The following is a 20,216-nucleotide window of genomic DNA, read 5'->3' on the forward strand; positions in this document are numbered from 1 at the left end:
ATGAAACCCCGCCTCACCATGTAGCTGATATAGCTGATGATGTTTGTGTCCACGTCTAAAGAAGTGACACTTGCCAAGATTAAACGTAAGAAGCTTTTTAATTGCTGTACAAGTGTTAAATTAATTCAAACTTTTTGCATAATGTGAAATCATCCCGTAAATTGAATACATGGATACCCTGTTAACCAGACCCAATAATCCAAAGCTCAACAGTCAACAGTTCCAACTAAGAAAACAAAAAACTTCAAGGAAGAAGGTTAACGGTTATGTGACGGTCGCTAAAAAAAAAAAAAAAAATCATTCTTGTTAGAAATCAACTCTAAGAACAAAACTAACAGTTACAGATGTGGATGAAAGGTCAATTTAAAGAAAGAAAAACCCCAAAACTTCAAATGTAATATTTTTAGATATCACATTAAGATATTTAAAAGTATCCCACAGTTAAAGAACGTATTTCTTGACTTGATATGGACTTCTACCTAGACTGTTATGTGTGAAGAAGATAAAGTCCAAAGTCTGAACTCACGCTCACCAAAAACGTTCAGTGCAGTGCCCGTCAGCCTCTCAGCCTACACTAGCTCACACTAACACATTAGTAACGCATAGTAAATTCAAATCACTCACATCTGAAAAGGAGTGCGTATGAAGCTCTCGAACACTGGGAGCAACAGCAGTGTAGGGTGAGCCATTTCTCAGCCTTTCCCCGCTCTGCCCCTCTATTACAGCAGTACCTGCTCAGGACAAAATGAGACTTTTTACTGGTCCTAGTAAAGAAAAAAAAAATCCATCTTTCAGTCTGGAGCAGCAGGATCAAGTACAGAGTCGGCCGTCAGTGGACAGATCAGAAAAGACTGGACTTTTTTTTTTCCTCCCAGGTTTTAGTGCCGCACTCAAACTGCAGACACCCAAAATGTGAACAGCATGTCATGTTTACTCATCAGAGGGGTGAGGTGATGAACGTTATGAGGTAAATGGCAAAAAACCAAAATGTATATAGGCATGGTACTTTAGTGAGAGCAAAAACTACATCACCACCAAGCAAAAATCTAATTTGATTAAATCTTTGTCCTTTTGAAGGAGCACTGAGGTCTCGCTGATCTTTGCAGGAATCAGCTGATGAGGTGAAAAAGTCCAAGCAGGCGCTCTCGCCTGCATCACACGGGCTTCCTCAGCAGGTGGAGTCAAAGCGCTTCAAGTGCCTGTCGTCAAAGTTAAGACTGAAATTTTTTTTCATTGCTATGAAACCAGTAAAAAGAAGTCTTTTATCATTTGATCTGACCTGTGAGGCGACACGAACACAAACTCCACTCACGTGCTGAGATATAACTCCAGAATAGCTACAGAGTGGCTCAATATGAATTTTATGACTTTAAAATAGTTTGACTTTCAAAAAAAAAGCACAGTGGGACAATCTGCTGAAGGCTGTGATGGATGTTAACAATCCACGGGCATGAAAATGCTTTGCAGTGTGGCACTTGATAGCTTTTAAGACCACTGAGATGTTTGTGTCCACAACAGTAAACGTTTTGTGCGTCTTTGGAAGCAAAACTTTAAGGCCTCCTTTCATTGTGATTTCTCGTTTTGTGGCAAACAGACAACGTGGTTCACGGTGACACCTCGCTAGCTAGACTCGAGGCGGACGAAAGACTTTTGCTTCATTAGTCAACAACCCGATTCCACCTTTGACTCCTTTAAAGAGGAGTCAAACCTGGGGACGCAGGGAAGTCAGACTTTCTGAAAACACAGATATGGACATCTATAAATGGATGTAGCCCACAGATAAGCATGGTGACACTTTATAAACCTTTTCAACATTAGTTAACTTTTGTTAGCTAAATCTCCTCTAAAGCTTTCCCACAGTAACATTCAATCTGAAACTGTTATCTCGGTGTTGAGTTTGATCAGTCCGGAGGTAGTGATGGTACCATGTGAAGCAGACTGTGGATGTGAGCTACAGAAAAAACAACAGCACAAATAAAACTGAGCCCTCTCCAGCAGCTGATTTTACATTCAAGAAAGGGAAAATCAAAAAGTGGGAATAAAAGCCAATCCCAGATTCCCGAGGTTTTCAGACGCCTTAAATTGTCTGACCCACGACCCGGGAAGGCATTTCTTTTGCTTACAGATGCAATAAACAAAAGCAGAGGATCACATTTGAAAATCAATGAAGCAAAAGATTTGTTAGTCACTGCTGGAGACGGCTGGAAGCATAGTCAAGTTTTCCTTTTTTTTTTCCTTGCTCTTAAAAAAAAAAAAAAAAAAAAGTGCAGTTATTACTACAGTAAGAACAAATGTGAAACGGATGCAAAGGTACACCCCCCTGTGGACTGGGGTGGGGGGTAATCCTGAACAATTTTAAACCCTAAAACAAAATTAAACTGCATAAACACGTCAAGTGAAATTACACTGCCCTCCAGATTTAACCACCACTTCCAGAACAGCTTGAATTCAGACATCTGTTTTCATTTAACACAGTTTTCTGTCTGCACGCCATGTCCTCCGACAGTTTAAGCAGGTGTTACATTCCTCGTTAAAACGCGTGGCTCCAAAAATTAAAAAAAAAAAATAAATGAGTGGTCTTAGTAAAGAAGGGCAAGTCAGTAAATCAAAAACTATTAAAACAAGAGCAGGTTAATGACAAGTGACTTTCAAAGTATCCAGTTAACTTCAGAGGAGGAGAGAACAGGTTGAACTCATTCATCATGTGTTATTGCACCCTACGATGCACGGAGCGGTTGGTAGACACATTTAATATGACAATGTCCAGAGTGGTTTTGCTGATAAAGAGCAGTGGAGGTAGCCGTGCGGTGTTAGTTGTTCGGGAGGAGCACTGGCGTTAGTGAGGAAGAGCGGGGGTGGATGTGAGCGAAAGGAAAAGCGAGTTACAGCGAGTAAAGCAAAAGGCACGATCGAACAAGTAGAGAACAGAAAAAAAAACAACTAACCCCTTCCTTTCACTAACCCGGGAGTGAGCACAGCACCAAGCATCTCTCCTTGGTTAACTACAGTGCCTACTGACACAGTGGTGGGGGTCTCTCAGGCTGGCTGGGGTGGAGCTCGCATGTGTTGTGTGTGTTACAGTTTGAGTGAAAAGGCAGCGGGGTCGCTCCTCTGTATTGTTCCTTGTAATCTCTTCTACATCTGTCTCGAGGAGCCCGGTGGGCCAAAGCTCTCCTCTGCAGCAGCCTCGTGGGATGTGTGACATCCTCAGTATCGGTACATGTCATAGGTACTGACCCAGGAAGAGGGAAAAGCCCACGTGGGGAACCTGTGAAGCATTTCCTCCAACTGAGCAGTCCTCTGGTCTTTCCCAAAGAAATAGTGGGAGGAGATGGCGACTGAGACGATCCCCTCGGGGCCAGATGGGTCAGGGTCTGCGGGAGGCTGTCAAACAGAGGGACAGAAATAAAACAGCAGAAGAACCAAATAAGATTAGCAATGTCTTAAGTTTGATTATGGTGCATGAGGACTTTGTCTGAGCCACGAGGAGTTACGTGCAGCATACATTGCAAATCGTGGCTCAGTCCCACTCATTTTAAAACATGGGCCACATGCAGCCGACTTTGATCTTAAGCAGGCAGAATCAGTGAAGCTGATCAGTAAAGCAGGGGAGCTCGTTATAGCTGTAAAAGCTGTAAAACTGATGAAAATATAGTTCAAAGTCCAAAATTCTACATTTTTCTGATTCTGGCCCCCAGGCCTTATGTTTGGCTGTAATAATAGGACAAAAACCTCGTGACTAGGAAAAATCTGTGGTTTCCCAGTGGTGTTTTTCACTTTCAGCAAGCAACTGCAAGTAGTGGGGTGACCAGCTTCAGATGGCAACTGCACAGGTTGTCTCCAAACAATCATGGGTCTCACTGCTGGACTGACTGCAGTCACTCAGGTTTGCAAATAATTACCATCTAATTTATAAATGAAGACAAAATGACAACATGTTGCAATTAACCAGTTAGTAATCTGTGACAAATTTATTTGCAATACTGGGATTGACTCAGCTGGTTATATTGTGCTTGTATTAAACTTTATTAAAAATAAAGTTTCCAGTCATGTGTTATTTTGCACTCAAATTGCCATCCTGCAGCAACTATTTGTGGAGACATTTCTGTCTCAAATCCATGTGGCTGTGGCTGGACTCTGAATCTAACAAGTTAATGTGAATTCCTGTGTGTGTAGATGGCAACAGGTACATGATATTTGCCTGTTTATCACAGTTAATTACTGTAATTTGCAAAACTATTGCAGGTAATTGTCGGTACAGACTGCTTGATGCGCCAAAGTCACTATGAAGATGGAAATAGGAAATGTAAATAAGAAGAAAAGGTCAGTACCTGTATTTCAAACCAGAAGGTCCATGTGGGGGCGTCAAGGCCATGTGAATAGAAGATAAAATATTCTCCACTCAGGTCAAATCGAGGCGTCCCGTCACCGAAGGACCAGGTAGACAGGCTGGCTCCTCGATGAGGCATTAGATACAAAGACATGTGGCTCGGGCCTGCATGAGACAGGAAAGTCAAGGGTGAAATACAAAGTGATACCTACAACTACAAATCAACGCGCAACACTCTCACGTTCTTCACACATCCTACACATGCGATCACATGCTCTTTAAAAATGGTCATCAATTTTCTGATTTACACCTGGTCCATGTTTTGGGTTTGCTCCTTCTGCTATCACTTGGTACTTCTTTAGATCTCCAAAATCTTAACCCTCTATTAGCTGCTCCTGACCTTTCGCACTGAATGTCATCTTGATCGTTCCCCAGCTCGTCTCTTCTTTGGACAGCAGGCTGAACTCCACCGGAGAGCTCGGAGACACTTCCGGAGTGGGGAGGTACCAGTTCTTCCTGCAAACACACCGGAGCACTTGTGAAGTTCAAAGCATGACTGAAACAAGCATTTATTATGACACCAGAGGCATCAAAGCTACACGGCTGACCTGCTGAGGAACTTGACAGGCAGGAACCAGGGATAACCACAGAAAGGTCGGTCCTCTCTGCAGCGGGTCCGAACCGTTTCGTTGATCTCGGGGATGTGGGGTGTGATGTGCTGTATGCCCGTGTAGTCAAAGCTGTTTATCCACAGACCTGAGTCTCGGCTCTCCACTTGGCCCTGGAGATTGTGGAAGGTCCGTGTTGTATGCTGCAGGGAGAGTAACAGGAAAAGAAAACCCAAAACAACTAAGTTCTTTGATGTTAACATGTTCTCTTTTCTTTCACGTGCTTTGTGCTACATTTGTTAAGCTGGAATGACTCAATGTAAATTACATACGTGAGCACATCAGGGAGGAAAATATAATAATAAAAGATGACAGAATTATTTCCATGTTTAAGAAACACAATTTAACACGTCAAGAACACTCTCGAGGAGATGGGCTCCTCGAGTGTGTTTACAACTCAAAGGATTTACACCGAGGTGCAAACGGGCAGGTTACACTCAAGAACAGGAAGGCCAGATTAGACTGTCATACAAGATCTAAAAGAGGCTGCACAGTTCTGGAAAAATTATTGGGACAGATGAAACCAAAATGGACATGTGCCGGAATGAATAGCGGAGAATATTATGGAGAAGAGAAACAGCTCATGATCTGAATCATACCACGTTATCATTTAACTGTGGTGGAGGTAACACTATGGCATGAGCACGTATTGCAGCCAGTGGACATTGGTTTCTTGAGGGTGTGACTGCTGATAGAAGCAGCAGGATGAATTGTGCAGTGTACGGGACTATGACAAATGCTGCAAAACTGATCAGACCGTACTTTAATTCAAGGGTTTCAAGCTCCTGCCACTCATTTAGAAATGTCTTCTTGCATCATTTTCATTTCAAACCGAGTCACTCAGACCTCAAACGTCATGCAATGGACAGGCCAGAGCTTTAGGTTTTGGCTGTTATGAATATGAATACATTTACTGGTTTTGGCTTCTCCTTGCAGATCCAGTTTTTCCTTTTCTTACATACTGTATCTGTATCATTTCTGTGTATATTTGTGTTTTTGTGTGCATGTTGTGAATTTCAACCTGCAGGAAAACTCTCTTTGGCCGCGGACTGTCTAGATCGCCCGAATAAGGAAAGAAGAGGCCACAGGACACCAACAGGAACATGATGGTGAAGACGAACCCAAGACCTGCCATGATCCGCTTAGTGCTCCGCACCAAGTAGATAAAATGCAGCTGACAAAGACATGAGCATGTGTTACTGAACAGCAGAAGGAACGGGCATTTGAAAATCCAACAAAGGTGGCACGAAATACCTGATTCACCAACACATTTTCTAAAATAAATTCACTTCTGCCAATTATACTCTATACTATACTTATATTTCCTTCTGTATCTGGTTTGAAAATAAACTTACTCCTACCAGATTAATCAAAACAGTTCTTTAGTCAAGTATATTCTGTCTAATTCAAAATGGGATTTCTCTGTTTCTTCTGCTTAATAAAAATCCTGATTTTCTTCTCACTCTTATATATAATGTAGAAATACTCACAAAAAAGGAGGAGAGGAAGATGGTTGCCAGAGTGACTAAGGAGGCCAGCACCACCTCGGGGGGTATCTCTGTGCCACTCCGCCCCATGATGGGAGTGAAAATCTCAAACACCACCCAGATGAGAAACATGAAGTGCACATATGGCAACGCCAGGCCCAGCAGGTACAGCACGCAGTACTTCGCTGATGCTCCTGGAGAAAAAAAGAATCTTTGTCAGGTATAACTGAGCCAGAGAGACACACACGCACACTGGATTCTCGTAGCTGCCCCCACAGCTATGAAAATCCATCTTAAAGAGAAAAGTGTTTATACAGTCTTCAAAGTGAAAAATCTAAACACTACAACTCAAATGTGATTCCAGTCCTGTTTTCTGCTGTGCAAGGAGAAGAAAACAACATGCTTTGCATTGAGTTTTGCAGATTCAGTGAATGTGTGCCTTATTTCCTGCCTACAATATATTTAGAAAAACATTTCGCTGAACTCTGCTGCTGCTACTTAGGATTTGTCTGCAGGAGGCTGCATGATCCGTCCATCATATATTGTTACTATTTATCTAGCGACTTAATCATTAAGGATCCAATCCAGAATCCTTTTGATCACTTGGGGGCAAAAAACAAAAAAAACACCTCTTTGATACATATCTATCTTTTGTGTGTTATTTTTCAAAAGACATAAGATAGTCTGATAAGAACTTTAAGCATACACAGGCCTTTGGTCAAGAGCACAATAGGAGCTAGAAAGGAAGAGGGTTCACCTCAGTTTATTTCATGCAGTTACTTTGAGATCTACTTTGACTATTTCTGTGATAACACAATCATCTAAAATAGCCTGATAAGATTACAGTACAATGAGAGGATGCTAGCTTCATCTTACTGCTAAGAGAGCTTATAAAGAGCAGGTATGAGCATATACATAATTTACTCTTGTGACTCTAGCAAAAGTATTAATAATTAACCAAAGCGTCCTTACTTTCAACAGTTTTTAGTACCCTGCGCTTCATTCAATCATGGTAAACAAGGTTGACTTTGAGATCAAGTCTTTACCTCTGTGTTTGAATTCTTTTGCCAGCAGCAGTCTGGTGGCCAGGGGGAAAGCCACCATAAGCATGGGCGCGTAGGCTGAACACAGGCCATGTTGGGTCAACCACACCAGGCTGCAGCACCACAGCAGCAAGCTCACGTCAAAGTAAAGGTCACCCAGCTCTACCAGGCGGACGCCCTGTGAAGAAAACAAAAGCTCAACATACAAGAAATGTGCAGGGGAAGGTGTGTGGTGCTTTGACAGATGAGGATTTAACCTGTAAGTATGGAAATCTAATTGTTGTTTTGCAAAACAACCACAACAACAGCAAAACAAATACAGAGAGGTTCATCATACTAATCAGAACTTTTGGGGGGATATCAGTAACAAATTAATGTCACTAATATACTCACCTGCCCCATAGATTAGGCATAACAATCAATGGATTCACTTAAAAGTGCCAAACTTTCAAACTGCAAACAACTGACTGCCGAGGCTTTTGGTCTGCTGTCAAGTTTCAGTTCACATGATTTAATAGTGAAATAGTACATAGAGGTTCTTATTTGGGTGAAATGTGAGTGCTGGGCTCCTCTTACATAAACTGCAAATAAGATCATCAACTCATCTGATGTGGATAAAAAACAAGAAATAACTTCCACGGCTTTATCCCGAAATCACAACTGTAAACTAAAAGGAGGATAAAACCACTTAAGAAAATGACAATCACTACAACTATAACTTGTATAAGTTTAATTTGAGGACTAATAATTTCTTTCCTCTCTGTCCTTGGAGCTAGACATTTTTCTTGCAGAATATACCATTCAGGATTAGAGTAAGGAAACATGCCGTTCTCTCAATAGTCATGTTGTTTCACTGAAGCGTTATGTAATCTGGGACAAAGGTTAGTCTGTGTCCTTACTGGAAAATGGCCATGATAAGCTGCAGTTCACATTGTGGTAAGCTGTGGCTCCAGATCTAAATCAATTCAGTGCAGCTCTTTCAGCTTTAAATTAATGCTCGTATTTTATAAATGTCACACATACAATATGCCCATTCAATTTCAACCATCCGTTTCTACAAAGTATTCAACAACTTACCAAAGAAATCTATAACACTCTCTTTTAAAGGATGTGAGAAATGGATTTTGCTTTTATGACAGAGGTGCTAACATCTAAGAGCTGAATGAATGCCTATTGAAAACCACAGCGAGAGAGATCAAATTTGGTAAACGTACATGTGAGGCACAAAGGACAGTCTGTCTCACATTTCTACAGTTTTATAACCACACACACAGACGACTGTCAGCAGTTTACCGAGTCATCATGACGCATCAGTCATAGTGAAATACTGTAATATCCACTTTACTACAATCAGAAAACAATCAATAAGAATAATTTAAGACCGATTTGAACTCTACAATCACCGTCCAATTTTTAGGTACACTTTGCTAGGACTGGGTTAGACCCCTTTCTCTTAATTCTTTGTAGAACATATTGAACAATGTGCTGGAAACACAGATTTTGGTCCATACTGACATGACAGCATCACACAGTTGCTGCAGATTAGTCAGCCTTTCATCCATAATGTCAATCTCCCATTCCACCATACCCCGCATGTGCTCAGTTGGTACTAAGGAGCACAAAGTGTGCCAATAAAATATACTCCAGACAATTTCACTGCCACCAGCCTGAAATGTTCATCCAAGACAAGATGGATGCTTTCATACCAAATTCAAACTCTACTATCTGAAAGTTACATGGGAAATTTAGACTAATCAGCCTATTCAACATTTTTTCCAACCTTCTGCTGTCCAGTTTTGAACTGTAGCTTCAGTTTTCTGTTCTAAACTGTCAGGAGTGACTTCTGACTTTTTCTGACCATTCTCTCTAAACTCTGGAGATCCCAGTAGATCAGACTGCCGGCAACTGTGCCACATCCAAAGTCACATAAATCACCCTTCTTCCCCATTCTGAGGCTCAGTTTGAACATTAGCAGGTTGTCTGCACACCTAAATCACAGTGGCTGCAATATGGTTGGCTGATTAGACATTTGCCTTAATAAGCAGTTGAACAGGTGCAACTAACAAATTTAAAGAATAAAGATACTTTTTCCAACTTTAACACAACAAATAGTCAAAAATTTGTCTGTGACAATTCATTTTTCCTATTCATCAAATATAAGTGGGTTTTAGAAAGAAGCCACATCTTTGACAGTGATGCATAATGTCACTTTTACCATACAATCAGACAATGCTCCTAAAAGTTTTAACAGTACATTTCACATTCAGTGTTACTGCTACTGTTAATCACGTCCTGCCACTCGGTCTCGCCTTGAAATTTACTGGAAGCTCTATATTTAAAACTCCACTCACTCACCCCGTAGTACAGGTTCTTGGCCAATGTGTGTATGAGTATCATCTTGCCAGTGGCTGCAGCTCCATACAGGCAGACTGAGGCATAGAAGTGGTTGTACCAAAACATGGAGCGGCCCAACAGAGTGACAAGCAGGGCCACAATCAGCACCGACAACAGGGTGACAAACCAGCTGAGCAATGCTACACCTGTGGCGCAGGCCAGGTCTCGAACATAGCGCCCACCTTGGAGACACAGAGACAAGTGACCAATTAAGCCAATAAATTAGGATTTTACCAATTTATTCTGCAGATCCACAAGAACTCATCAAAGCTATTTGTTCTAAATCTTAAAACTGCAACATATCATTAAAATATACGCAGCTTGGGGCCATTAATGCAAATGAAACAAGCATTTCATGTTCATTACTTTTCTGGTAAGTGATGTAACCCTAAACCTTAACGATCAATTTCTTAGAAAATGACCTCTTCAAGGACTACCTTGCCCCTAGAGAGAATCCTTGATTTAAAGACCAATCAGTAACAAGGATTAAGTGCAGGAAATGGTGACCTACCTCCATGGCCAGGCATTGAGGCTTTCTTGGCCAGGTAGAGGAACGTAGCTGTGGCCACCATGTAGTTGAGGATAGTGCCAACACGAGCTGGGTAAGCTACCACAATTACACCTAGCAGGTCAAAAAACACCATATTGCCATGGCGGTACTCTGAGGAATCAGCCAACTTTTCTGACATTGCCAGATACTTCAGAACGGCCAGGATGTTGTCACCTGAAAACAGGACGTAAATATGGAGTTAAAGACAGTCAAAGCTTCAGTGCATTTACTCCATAAAGAACAGTGTGCATCATCTGGGCAGCCTGCCATATACAATCCAGTTATCCAGACAGTAAATGACAACAGAATAAGAGGAACTGGGAAGTTTAGTCAATAGAGGTTTAGAGTTTCCACCATTTGTGATTTTATCCTACATACGGGGAAGTAAACAGATTATATGTCTGAATATGAAAGTGATAACCTCATAGGACCTCACATGACTAAAAGGATCATCCTTTACAGAGCTGACATGTCACATGCATTACACCAGTTACTGTTGACTCAGCAGAAAAGGCTACACAGAGGGGGTGGCCTGTTAAATGGCACTATATTGGCAAATTACAGCCCCCAACACATGCAGATGACTACTGCAACCTCTTACACAAACAATAATATTGTAAAACCAATTAAACACACGTATACTGTTTTACTCACAGAAGAGCTTTTTTTCCCCCCATGACAGGACATGTAAGAGAGGATGATAGGATCTGACAGATAAGGACAGTACTCTCTCATATTCCACTGCTGTGCCTTATGTGCACTATTACAGAGTAATGTATGATGATGTATACACCATGTATTTGTTGCAGTGAGGATGGCTGTGGCAGGAGGAAAAGCTCAGTGGTGTGTGTGTGTGTGTGTGTGTGTGTGTGTGTGTGTGTGTGTGTGTGTGTGTGTGTGTGTGTGTGAGAGAGATGGAGATCTTATTTACAGCTGTACACAAGTTTACGGGGCACCAAGGGCTTTCTGTTTAAATTGACTCCAAATATGCAGTTCAGCTCAGATCAGAAATCTGATTACAGGAAGGAACAGCAAGAGCAAGCTGTACAGTGGATATAAAAATACTGCCAGCGCTACCCATCAGCCTCCCAGTAGATACACCTATGGTATCAATTTAAAAATCCTATGTTGCCTTATGAGCACAGCCTTAAACTAAGACTTTATTGAAGCACCTTTTGATTTTATCACAGCATACCATTCGTCAACATGGCATGTCTTGACTTGGGAACAGTTGCCCATGCTTCCTTGCAAACACACTCCAAATGTGTCAGATCTGAGCTGTTCTACACAGCCCTCTTCAGGTCACCCCACAAATATTCTACTGAAAACCTAAAATACCCCAAACTTTAATTTGCTTCTGTTGAATCCATTATTTTGTTGATTTGGATGTATGCTTGTCCCGCCACCTTTACTAAAGCCCCAGTTCAATCTGGAATGGCCCAACAAGAGTCCAGATGTAAATCCTTAAAAATGTGTGGGATGACCTGAAGGGAGCTGTGCACAAGTGCTATCTGATAGATTTGCAGCACTTGTCTGAGGAAGAGTGGGCAAATCAAGTCAAGATGTGCCATGCTACCCATGATACCCAAATTTCCCCTTGTGGGACAATTAAAGGATTATTCTATTCTATTCTGCTAGTAGAGTCCTACTCAAGAATACTGAATGCACTCATTTTCACAGGTTGTAGGTCACATAAAAAGCGGGAAACGTTTTGAAATGACTCACTGTCGTCCCGTATTTTAACATCACAAAAACTTGGCATTTTTACAGGGGTGTGTAGACTTGTTTTCAATCCACTGCAGCAAAAAAAACCAGTTTTGTTTTTTTTCTCTGTACTACTGTACTATACTACCTCCATATTTGCACAGTTAATGGCACAAAAACAAAAGGCAAGACAAAGCTCCATTGTTCTTCCGCCTGGTAGCTTTGCTGTGGCCAAAACAACGCTGTACAAAATCTTGATCATGCAGAGTTCACTGCTTGCAATTTGCTCACATCTTTCTATTTTCTGTTTCTATCACAAAGCCAACACTGATGGTAATGATAAAATCCATTTTATAAACACGGCAACATGCTCTTTTTAGAAAAACATTTCACATATAATCTCCACAAGAGATCCACGCTGCGTTCGCTTTTAACAAAAGTGAATCGCTTGCTCCGCTTAGACCAAACCCAGAGATGTAGATTTTTAAGCAGAGGCCAAAGGGTGTATTCATCACAAGCTTCAAAAGAGCAGAACTGCTGATAGATCCTCGCCTTCCGTGCTGTGTCCTACTCTCCACCTTACAGCACTGTTCTGCCCTCTTCTTTACAGACTAAAAATACCTTCTGCCTCCGTCTGAAATCTCGCCTTCTCTCTCTAATAATTCATGCCTTTCATGGTGAGTTGCTGCACACAGAAGAACAGAAGGGTGATGTCCAGTAGTTGCTGAGGGAGAGAGGAAGGATGCCAACTGATGCCAAGGTTTTTAGTGCTGTCTGACTGGATTCTCTGCTAAGCAAAGCAAAATTATTCAGCAACGCAGAAGCACAAGGGACAACAGTCTGTGACTGCCGCTGTACGTGTGCATATTTAAGTCCTCAGACAGACTGGTGGACAAAGGACAAATGCACAGCAGGTGTCTGTAACAGAAAAATGGTGCTGGAGTGACAGCTCTCACATATTTGCAATGAGTCTTGAATAAAAGCGTAATAAATATTTGAGCATGGAAGCATATGAGGTCCGCTGCTTACCCGCTCTCTGTATCGAGTCTGTTAGGATCCTGTTAGCTGTATCGTACTTGGTGTGGTAGATGAAGCCGTTTTCAATGAAAGCCAGATCAATGCCTGCAAAAAAAAAATATTAAACCAGAACGCCAGTAATGGAACAGCTCATCCAATTCACAGGTTACTGTAACGTGTGAAGCACAGAAAAAAAAGTGATACATTTCATTGTCAGTGGTTCTATTACGCAAACTAGCAAGTATTAAAATTCTCAGAGAAGTCAAGGAGGCTCGAAAACTCACATCCCAAAAATCTGATTTCAAGAAGAATAGGGATTCTTTTGAAAATGTAAAATTACCCATAACACAGGAAATATGACCTTAAGCATAATTTAGGTGAAGACCAATTGAGTGGATCATTGTGTGCAAGCTACACTAAATTCTGACCAGAGCAGCGATCAGGAAGCACATCCTTCCTGACATTATTTTAAAAAAAGCATAATAAAGTAATGTTTAGCTATAAACATATTCTGCAAAGAAAACTTGCATATTTTCTTTATTGGCTTCTGTTATGTAGTGTAAGAATCGGTGGACTTACCTGGGATGTTACCAAAGTCCCTAAATATGCGGAAGTCCGTATCTGAGGGAATGACACCACTCTGAAAGACCTCCTGGCCGACCACAGAGGCGAAGGGGTGTTTGGCTGCATGCACGTAGGCTTGGACCAGCCACGGGTTCTCTGGACCTTTAAAGGAGAAGAGGCTGCTGAAATATTTTAGATACCTGACAATTAGCCTTGATTCCTAAATTTTGTCATACAGATTCATCCTTTTGTAGACAAAGATACATCATCAAGGTTATTTATCCCCTCGCCTCCACCGTTTTTAAACCTGCCTGCTTGTATTTTGGTATTGTAAGCATTTAAGTCTATTTAAGGTACTAAACAAAGGAGCAGTAGTTGACTGCTTTAACTGGAGAACCTGCAATGCTTTTTTGCATGCTATAGATGGTAGGCTGCACACACAAACACCAAAAAAGGCATCATAACAAACAAACAAGGCTAATTCCTCAAAGTAGTATGTTACAGTACCTGTCTGGAAAACAACCTCCTTGCCACCAACACCTGCAGCCTCCAAATTAATGAAGGCTCGCACCTGCTTGGCCCATGGGTGCTGGGTAATGAAACCATGACTGGCCTAAAGGAGAGCGTGAGGAACCAGAGAGACAAAGAGAGAAACAACAAATGACACGGAGAAAATAATAAAAACAAAAAGAGATACAAATTAAACAAAATGACACCAGTGCTCCTTACAAGCTAGTTTAACATCCCACTAAATGTTCTTTTTACCTGCAGTACATTTTCCTCTGCCCCGTTAAACAGGAAGATGACGCCGTGGTTAAGAGGGGTTGACTGGTTGGCCAGAGAATGGAGGACTTCCAGCATCACTGCACAGCTCACTGCATCATCACTGGCACCTAAGACAGAGAAACTGTCTTAGACAGGGAGCAGTGTGTCACGAATACCAATCGTGGGCTTCTAGTTTACTAAAACATTAGTGAGAGCAACAGAAATCAGTCTTAACCTGCTATTTACATCCAGAGAAATGCAATTAACATCCATAACATCCATCTGTCCTGACCTAGCAAAATAATGCGAGATAACAAAACACAGATGGTAGAAATAAAAGCTCTAAATTATGGAGTGTAGAGAATAGGCCCTGTGTGAAGGAACATGTGACTACTTGATTACCAAAAAAAAACAAAAACAAACTTCCACCGCTCCTGGTGAGAGAATAAAGAAAAAGGGGCACCAATGAGACGAAAAGAAAGGAGCATGTGATACAGAAAGATTACACAGCTCAGCAGTGAAAATATACCAAAGTAAGGAAAATATGACCTGCAGATCAGAGGGGCAAACTCAGACATCATGTGCTCTGGCTTTCTACACTCAGTGAGTTCATGAGGTAGGGGTGGGGGCTTGTTCACCCTGTGTCTGCATACCATCCACATATGTCAGTAGCATATTAATTGCTTTCTCTCACCATAAGACTTCAGAATGCATGCATCTGTGCAGGTTAGCTTTAAACAGGAAAAAAATATTTTGAATTAACTTATGAGTTTATCTTGCCAAGTCCTGCCTGCTTTTATTCTTTGTTTTTCCATAAACAAACGTTAAGAATTCCAAGAAATCAAAGGCTTGGCAAGCACCGGGGGATGTGAAAATATATGTGTATCTTCCAGGTCCACACCTTTTGGATCAATTTCCATTTACCAGTGTAGCTGTGTGTAACGCATATGTGTGTGTGAGAATGAGAGCTGGGAAAACATGCCTACCCACAAGGCTCGAGGGTGTAGAGTTAAAAAAAAACAACAAAAAACTGCTGAATTAAAACCAGACTAAAACACGATGGCTGCACACTGCAATGTGCTACACATTTAAACCAAGCAGGGAAAAGAAAAGTTTACAATTCATCCTGTAGGGACCATAAATAGTGATGACTGTTGTTAAGAGTTTATGTACACCAGCGACATTATTTAATGTGTTTATAGATCAGATTCTTTATAGATATATCTGTATATCTGTGCCACTTTTACAATTGGGGTGGGGAGGGGGATGGGGTGTTTAACTAAATTTTAAGTATCAAAGAAACTATTTTATGATCACAACACAGTTTTAAAACAGAGTAGAAATAAAGCTCTCATGCACATGTTCTTGCATGCAACTCAGGCGTGCAAAAGCTCCACTCCAATGACTGTCATTGCTCTGCAATGTGTAATTAGTCAGAAAAAGATGCCAATTTGGAAAAATGTAATTAATATGGATAAAGCTATAGGATACTGATGGACTGGACACTTTGGACTGGAACCAGTTCTCACCTCCCATCCCTAACCATTAACATTTTTTTTAACCAAATGTCACTCAAAAAAATAAAAAACACCAAGTAGTTTTCTAAATGTGTCACTCTAACTACAAATGACAGCAAATCAAGGTGATCAAAGTCAGTCTGATGAGCTCCATCCTCTGGAGACCATAAATAGTACAAAAGAGCGCTTGCAGTACAACAACAGATTTAAGAGGATGTTTTTATAAAATGCACAGAATTTGCTGTTGACATGGTCTCCAGGTGTTAATTTGCAAGGCGTGGACTATGAATAAAACAAACACCACCACACTCAGGGTTTCACCCTCACAGAGGCATGTCTGTTCAAATGAGTAATTAATTTGTTTTTACCTGGACTGTTGGCCACTGTGTCAAAGTGGCAGTTGGCAAGCATGAGGTGCTGCGCACCACCCTTGGGCTCCAGCCTAACGGCAATGTTGGTGATGTGATCATAGAAGCTAGTGAAGCCTCCGAGGAAATCAATGGAGAAGGTCCCAGTGGGACGCTGAATATCAATCGTGAGTTGATGAGGCCCTGCGGCGGTCTCGACCTGGATGTCCTCGATTTGCTTCAACAGGTATCCCACAGTCAGGACCTCATTCTCCTGGCTGCCCACAGGCCGAGGGCCAGCACTAGTAATCTGCTCCAAGTGCTGCCTAGATTGAGAGGTGAGAGAAAAGGACGAAGAGAGAACGATAAATAACCTGCCATGTTTACTGTGAAACATCAGTAAATCAAGGCGACTTGTCCCAACAGATTTTAGCATATCTCATCAACTTAATAACAGTTCAGTCGTGTAATTACAGAGTCTGATTGAATGCCACTGTGCATGTATAGACAAAGCATCAACAAAGTTTCAAAAAACTTAAAATATATTAAATGCATGTCCTGAAGACATGAGTGGACTCACTGACATGGCCTGTAAGAGAAACAACGAGGCTTAAACATTTTTGTGTTAGACAGTGAACTGGCTGCTGGCTTTGCTGATTAACAAAATATTTGTACAAGTACTTTAACCCAAGTGTTGTGGGGCTAAACAAGGTTGTATATGACAAACAATGGTAGATCATACTTTACTGTAATTGTGTCTCCAAAGAGACAGCTTTTCATAACATATGTGGGGGGGAAACTGCTTTGAACCTACAAATTTAACTGTAAAAGATTACAATTTTCACCCTTCTTGTCTTGCTTTCTACTGAAAAGCGATTGAATACATGCAGAACAAGACTTGGAAACTGTACTGAGCAATCTTCAGTATTTCCTGATTCATTGTACACAAGACATTTTTAAGGAAACAAAACAATTGATCAAAGCTTAAGAGTGAGGTCTGGGGATTGGAGAACAGTGATATTGCCTTAGGAGGTGTTTACTCCTTTTCTTTCTCTTTAGAAGAAAACTGCTGTTTGCTTTTAGAGATACTAAAATACAGCAGTGGTTACTGATACTTAAAACAAATGAACTGTGCCTGATATCAAACCATGACCTCTAAAGTCATGTGTTGTAGTCCAGCTGTTATCCGTATAGATTAAAAACCAATCTCCTGCTCAATTTGGTTTTCTTGTAGCCAGTGTGGCACCACATGATATTTCAGAAATCTAAAGTGCTGCTTTCACTCAATTTTTCAATGACCTACTGCAAAATCTGGATTTGTGGGCGACAGACACAGAGCTCAGAGCTCTAATCAGTTCAAATGCAGCTTGTCTCACTCATTTATAGAGCAATGAGCCAAAAGATGGCAAATCCAGCTGCTCTGCACTTTCAGCAGCTCAGCTGCAGCTTTGCTGACCTCAGATTCAATGCTATAATCCCTGCAGCCCTCTGTAATGCCATGAAACTGAATGAACTTTTAATCTGAAAATTCTACAGCGTCTTTTACAGGGACAGGATGTGTGATGTTTATTATGATCCTTCTTACTGTATTTGAAGATTTATTCGATTTTTTTCTGTGTTTTATAAAATGTCAGGGTTGATAAGTAGGATAGCTACTGACGCTTACTGTCACTGATCAATATGGTGACTTCTTCTTCTTCTCCTCCTCCTGTTTGTGTATGTAATCTAATAAAAGCCCTGCTCCCAAAGGTGTCTTTTCTGTCTCCCACTACAATAAGAGAACTAACTACATGTACATGCTACCGCTATGCTCACGTGCTTTAAATCCGCATTTCCTGTTTCTCAACCGGTCCTTTAAAACCCTTTGTCGTGTATTTGCATTGGAAATGCACCAAATAAAAAACTTACTGTGTGCTACCGTATATAAACAAACACCTACTTTTTTAACATCTGACGGCTTTCAGAATTAGGACTAAGACAGTAAATTTGTTATTCATCTACCCAGGGGTGGTTTTAAAAGGCTTAGGGGAGGAATAATGGTTAACTACATCAGATTAGTCCTAATAGTCGCTGCACCTATCCTCTCCTGAGACTGGCACCTGTCCACTTCGCGGCTTAGGTTGAAGGTAAAGGTGGAGATGGAGCGGAACAGGCACCCCGGCAGTGGTTTCTGGGAAGCTCTCTTTCCCAACAGAAGAAAGATTAACCGGGCCAACACCTAGAGAATAAAACTGGTCTTATCGTAAAACTCACCTGGCTCTCACTGCGTTGAACTCGCCCGTCGGTTTTCCAATGACAAGCTGCTGCAAAGACAAGTGAACGAGTGCCCACAGCACCAAAATAAACACAGAGACCAGGGAAGCTGCGAGCCCTTCTCGCAGCAGGTAAAGGTTCACTTCAGGCTTCCTCTTCGGCTCACCGTTGTAGCCGTTGTTCTCGCAGCGGTCCTGGGCTCCGTTATTATCCTGAGCGACGTATTGTTGAGTCCCGAAGGGTTTTATTCTCCGGAGAGTGGTGTCGCCCTCCATTTCTGAGCCAGCGGTACATCAGCTGCAAGCGTCGCTCTCGGTCTTCGCCTTTTTCTTTTTCTTTTTTTCCTCCTCTCTTCGGACGACAAACGGATCGCGCAGAGGGACAAACTTGAACGAGAGGGCGGGCGGAGGAGGAAAATCAGAAGAGATTTTTCGAAACGTTATGCAAATTAAGTTAAATTTCTGTGCTTACTAGGACTTAAAAACCACATAAATATATATTTATCTATATTTGATTTAAAAACGGTTTTTTGCTGACTTCGTCCGAAAATAAGGTTTCATAAAGCTTTTTTTCTCTCCTTTGAAGTTATGCTTCTACCGCCTCCATCTCTTACGGTTGTTTAAATTTCCCAGGATTCAATTAAAGATTCTCAGAGTACCATATCTTTTTCTTAAAATTACTAATATAAAAGAGATATCGGGAAAAGACAAAAAAGGTGAATTATTCCTTTAAAATGAACTCAATGAACCCCCTGTGCAAGGTAAAGCTTTATATACCCTTCAGTTCAGTTCAGTTAACATTTATGAGACTAAAATATTTAAGTATAATTTACTGAAGAAGAAAAAATAGATAGATAGACAGATAGATAGATACCCTCTGACATAGACCAGATTTATTTTCAGTTCATTTTTCTGTTTAATTGTTGTTGTTTTCTGTTTTTTAATCTAAAATATTATTCCATAAAATACTGAAACTGAAAAAAGTGTCAATTAAATACATTGTCTCCCTTAAATAATCCCTTTACAATAAACTACAAGGGTTAACAGATTTATTAGACTATACCACCCAGAGTAAAGTTTACGTGAGAGTTGCCCTAATATTAACAGTATTGCTAATCGCTAAAATCATATTTTATGCTTCTGTAATGGTTAATACACAAGTATGCACTAGATCTTTATTTAAATATTAATATTTCTATTTTATTGCTAAAATATTTTGATTGTCACCCGTGAATTTTCTAATTTTAAGATTATAAATTGAAGTTGTATACTTCATGAACAGAAAACTTAGTTTTTTAGTGGTTGAAAGTTCACAACATTATGATAAAAATTCATGTTTTGGACAGGTGTTCTAATAAATTTCCTAAGTGCTGCAAATGTGTTTTATAACTGAGTTCAGTGTGTAAAAATTAGGTGTGGTCATCCTTGTGTTTTGGGAGTATTGCTTCACTGTGTTTTTGCTGTTATGGGGCGTGTTGTAGTGCAGATGGAACTGAAAGAAGATTCACAAATACAATTTATTTTTTTCAGCTCAAAAGATACACTTGATTATGCTGTCTCACCTACTTTACAACATCA

General features: G+C 40.8%; 1 protein-coding gene across 1 annotated transcript; it reads right to left on the bottom strand.

Moving 5' to 3' along the window:
* Nucleotides 1–79: 79 nt before the first annotated feature.
* On the bottom strand, nt 80–19,055 carry LOC134630810 (endoplasmic reticulum metallopeptidase 1). Its single transcript, XM_063478503.1, has 15 exons — nt 18,640–19,055; nt 16,408–16,712; nt 14,523–14,650; nt 14,265–14,370; nt 13,773–13,919; nt 13,206–13,298; nt 10,434–10,646; nt 9,884–10,104; nt 7,532–7,706; nt 6,489–6,679; nt 6,020–6,172; nt 4,939–5,141; nt 4,731–4,846; nt 4,332–4,495; nt 80–3,384 (listed from the first exon to the last, which is right to left on the bottom strand). The coding sequence occupies exons 1-15, from the start codon at nt 18,912–18,914 to the stop codon at nt 3,208–3,210; spliced, it is 2,667 nt and encodes an 888-aa protein (XP_063334573.1). The 5' UTR covers nt 18,915–19,055; the 3' UTR covers nt 80–3,207.
* Between the last annotated feature and the right edge of the window lie 1,161 nt (nt 19,056–20,216).

Source organism: Pelmatolapia mariae, linkage group LG7 (genome assembly GCF_036321145.2).
Source record: "Pelmatolapia mariae isolate MD_Pm_ZW linkage group LG7, Pm_UMD_F_2, whole genome shotgun sequence".
Lineage (NCBI taxonomy): Eukaryota > Metazoa > Chordata > Actinopteri > Cichliformes > Cichlidae > Pelmatolapia > Pelmatolapia mariae.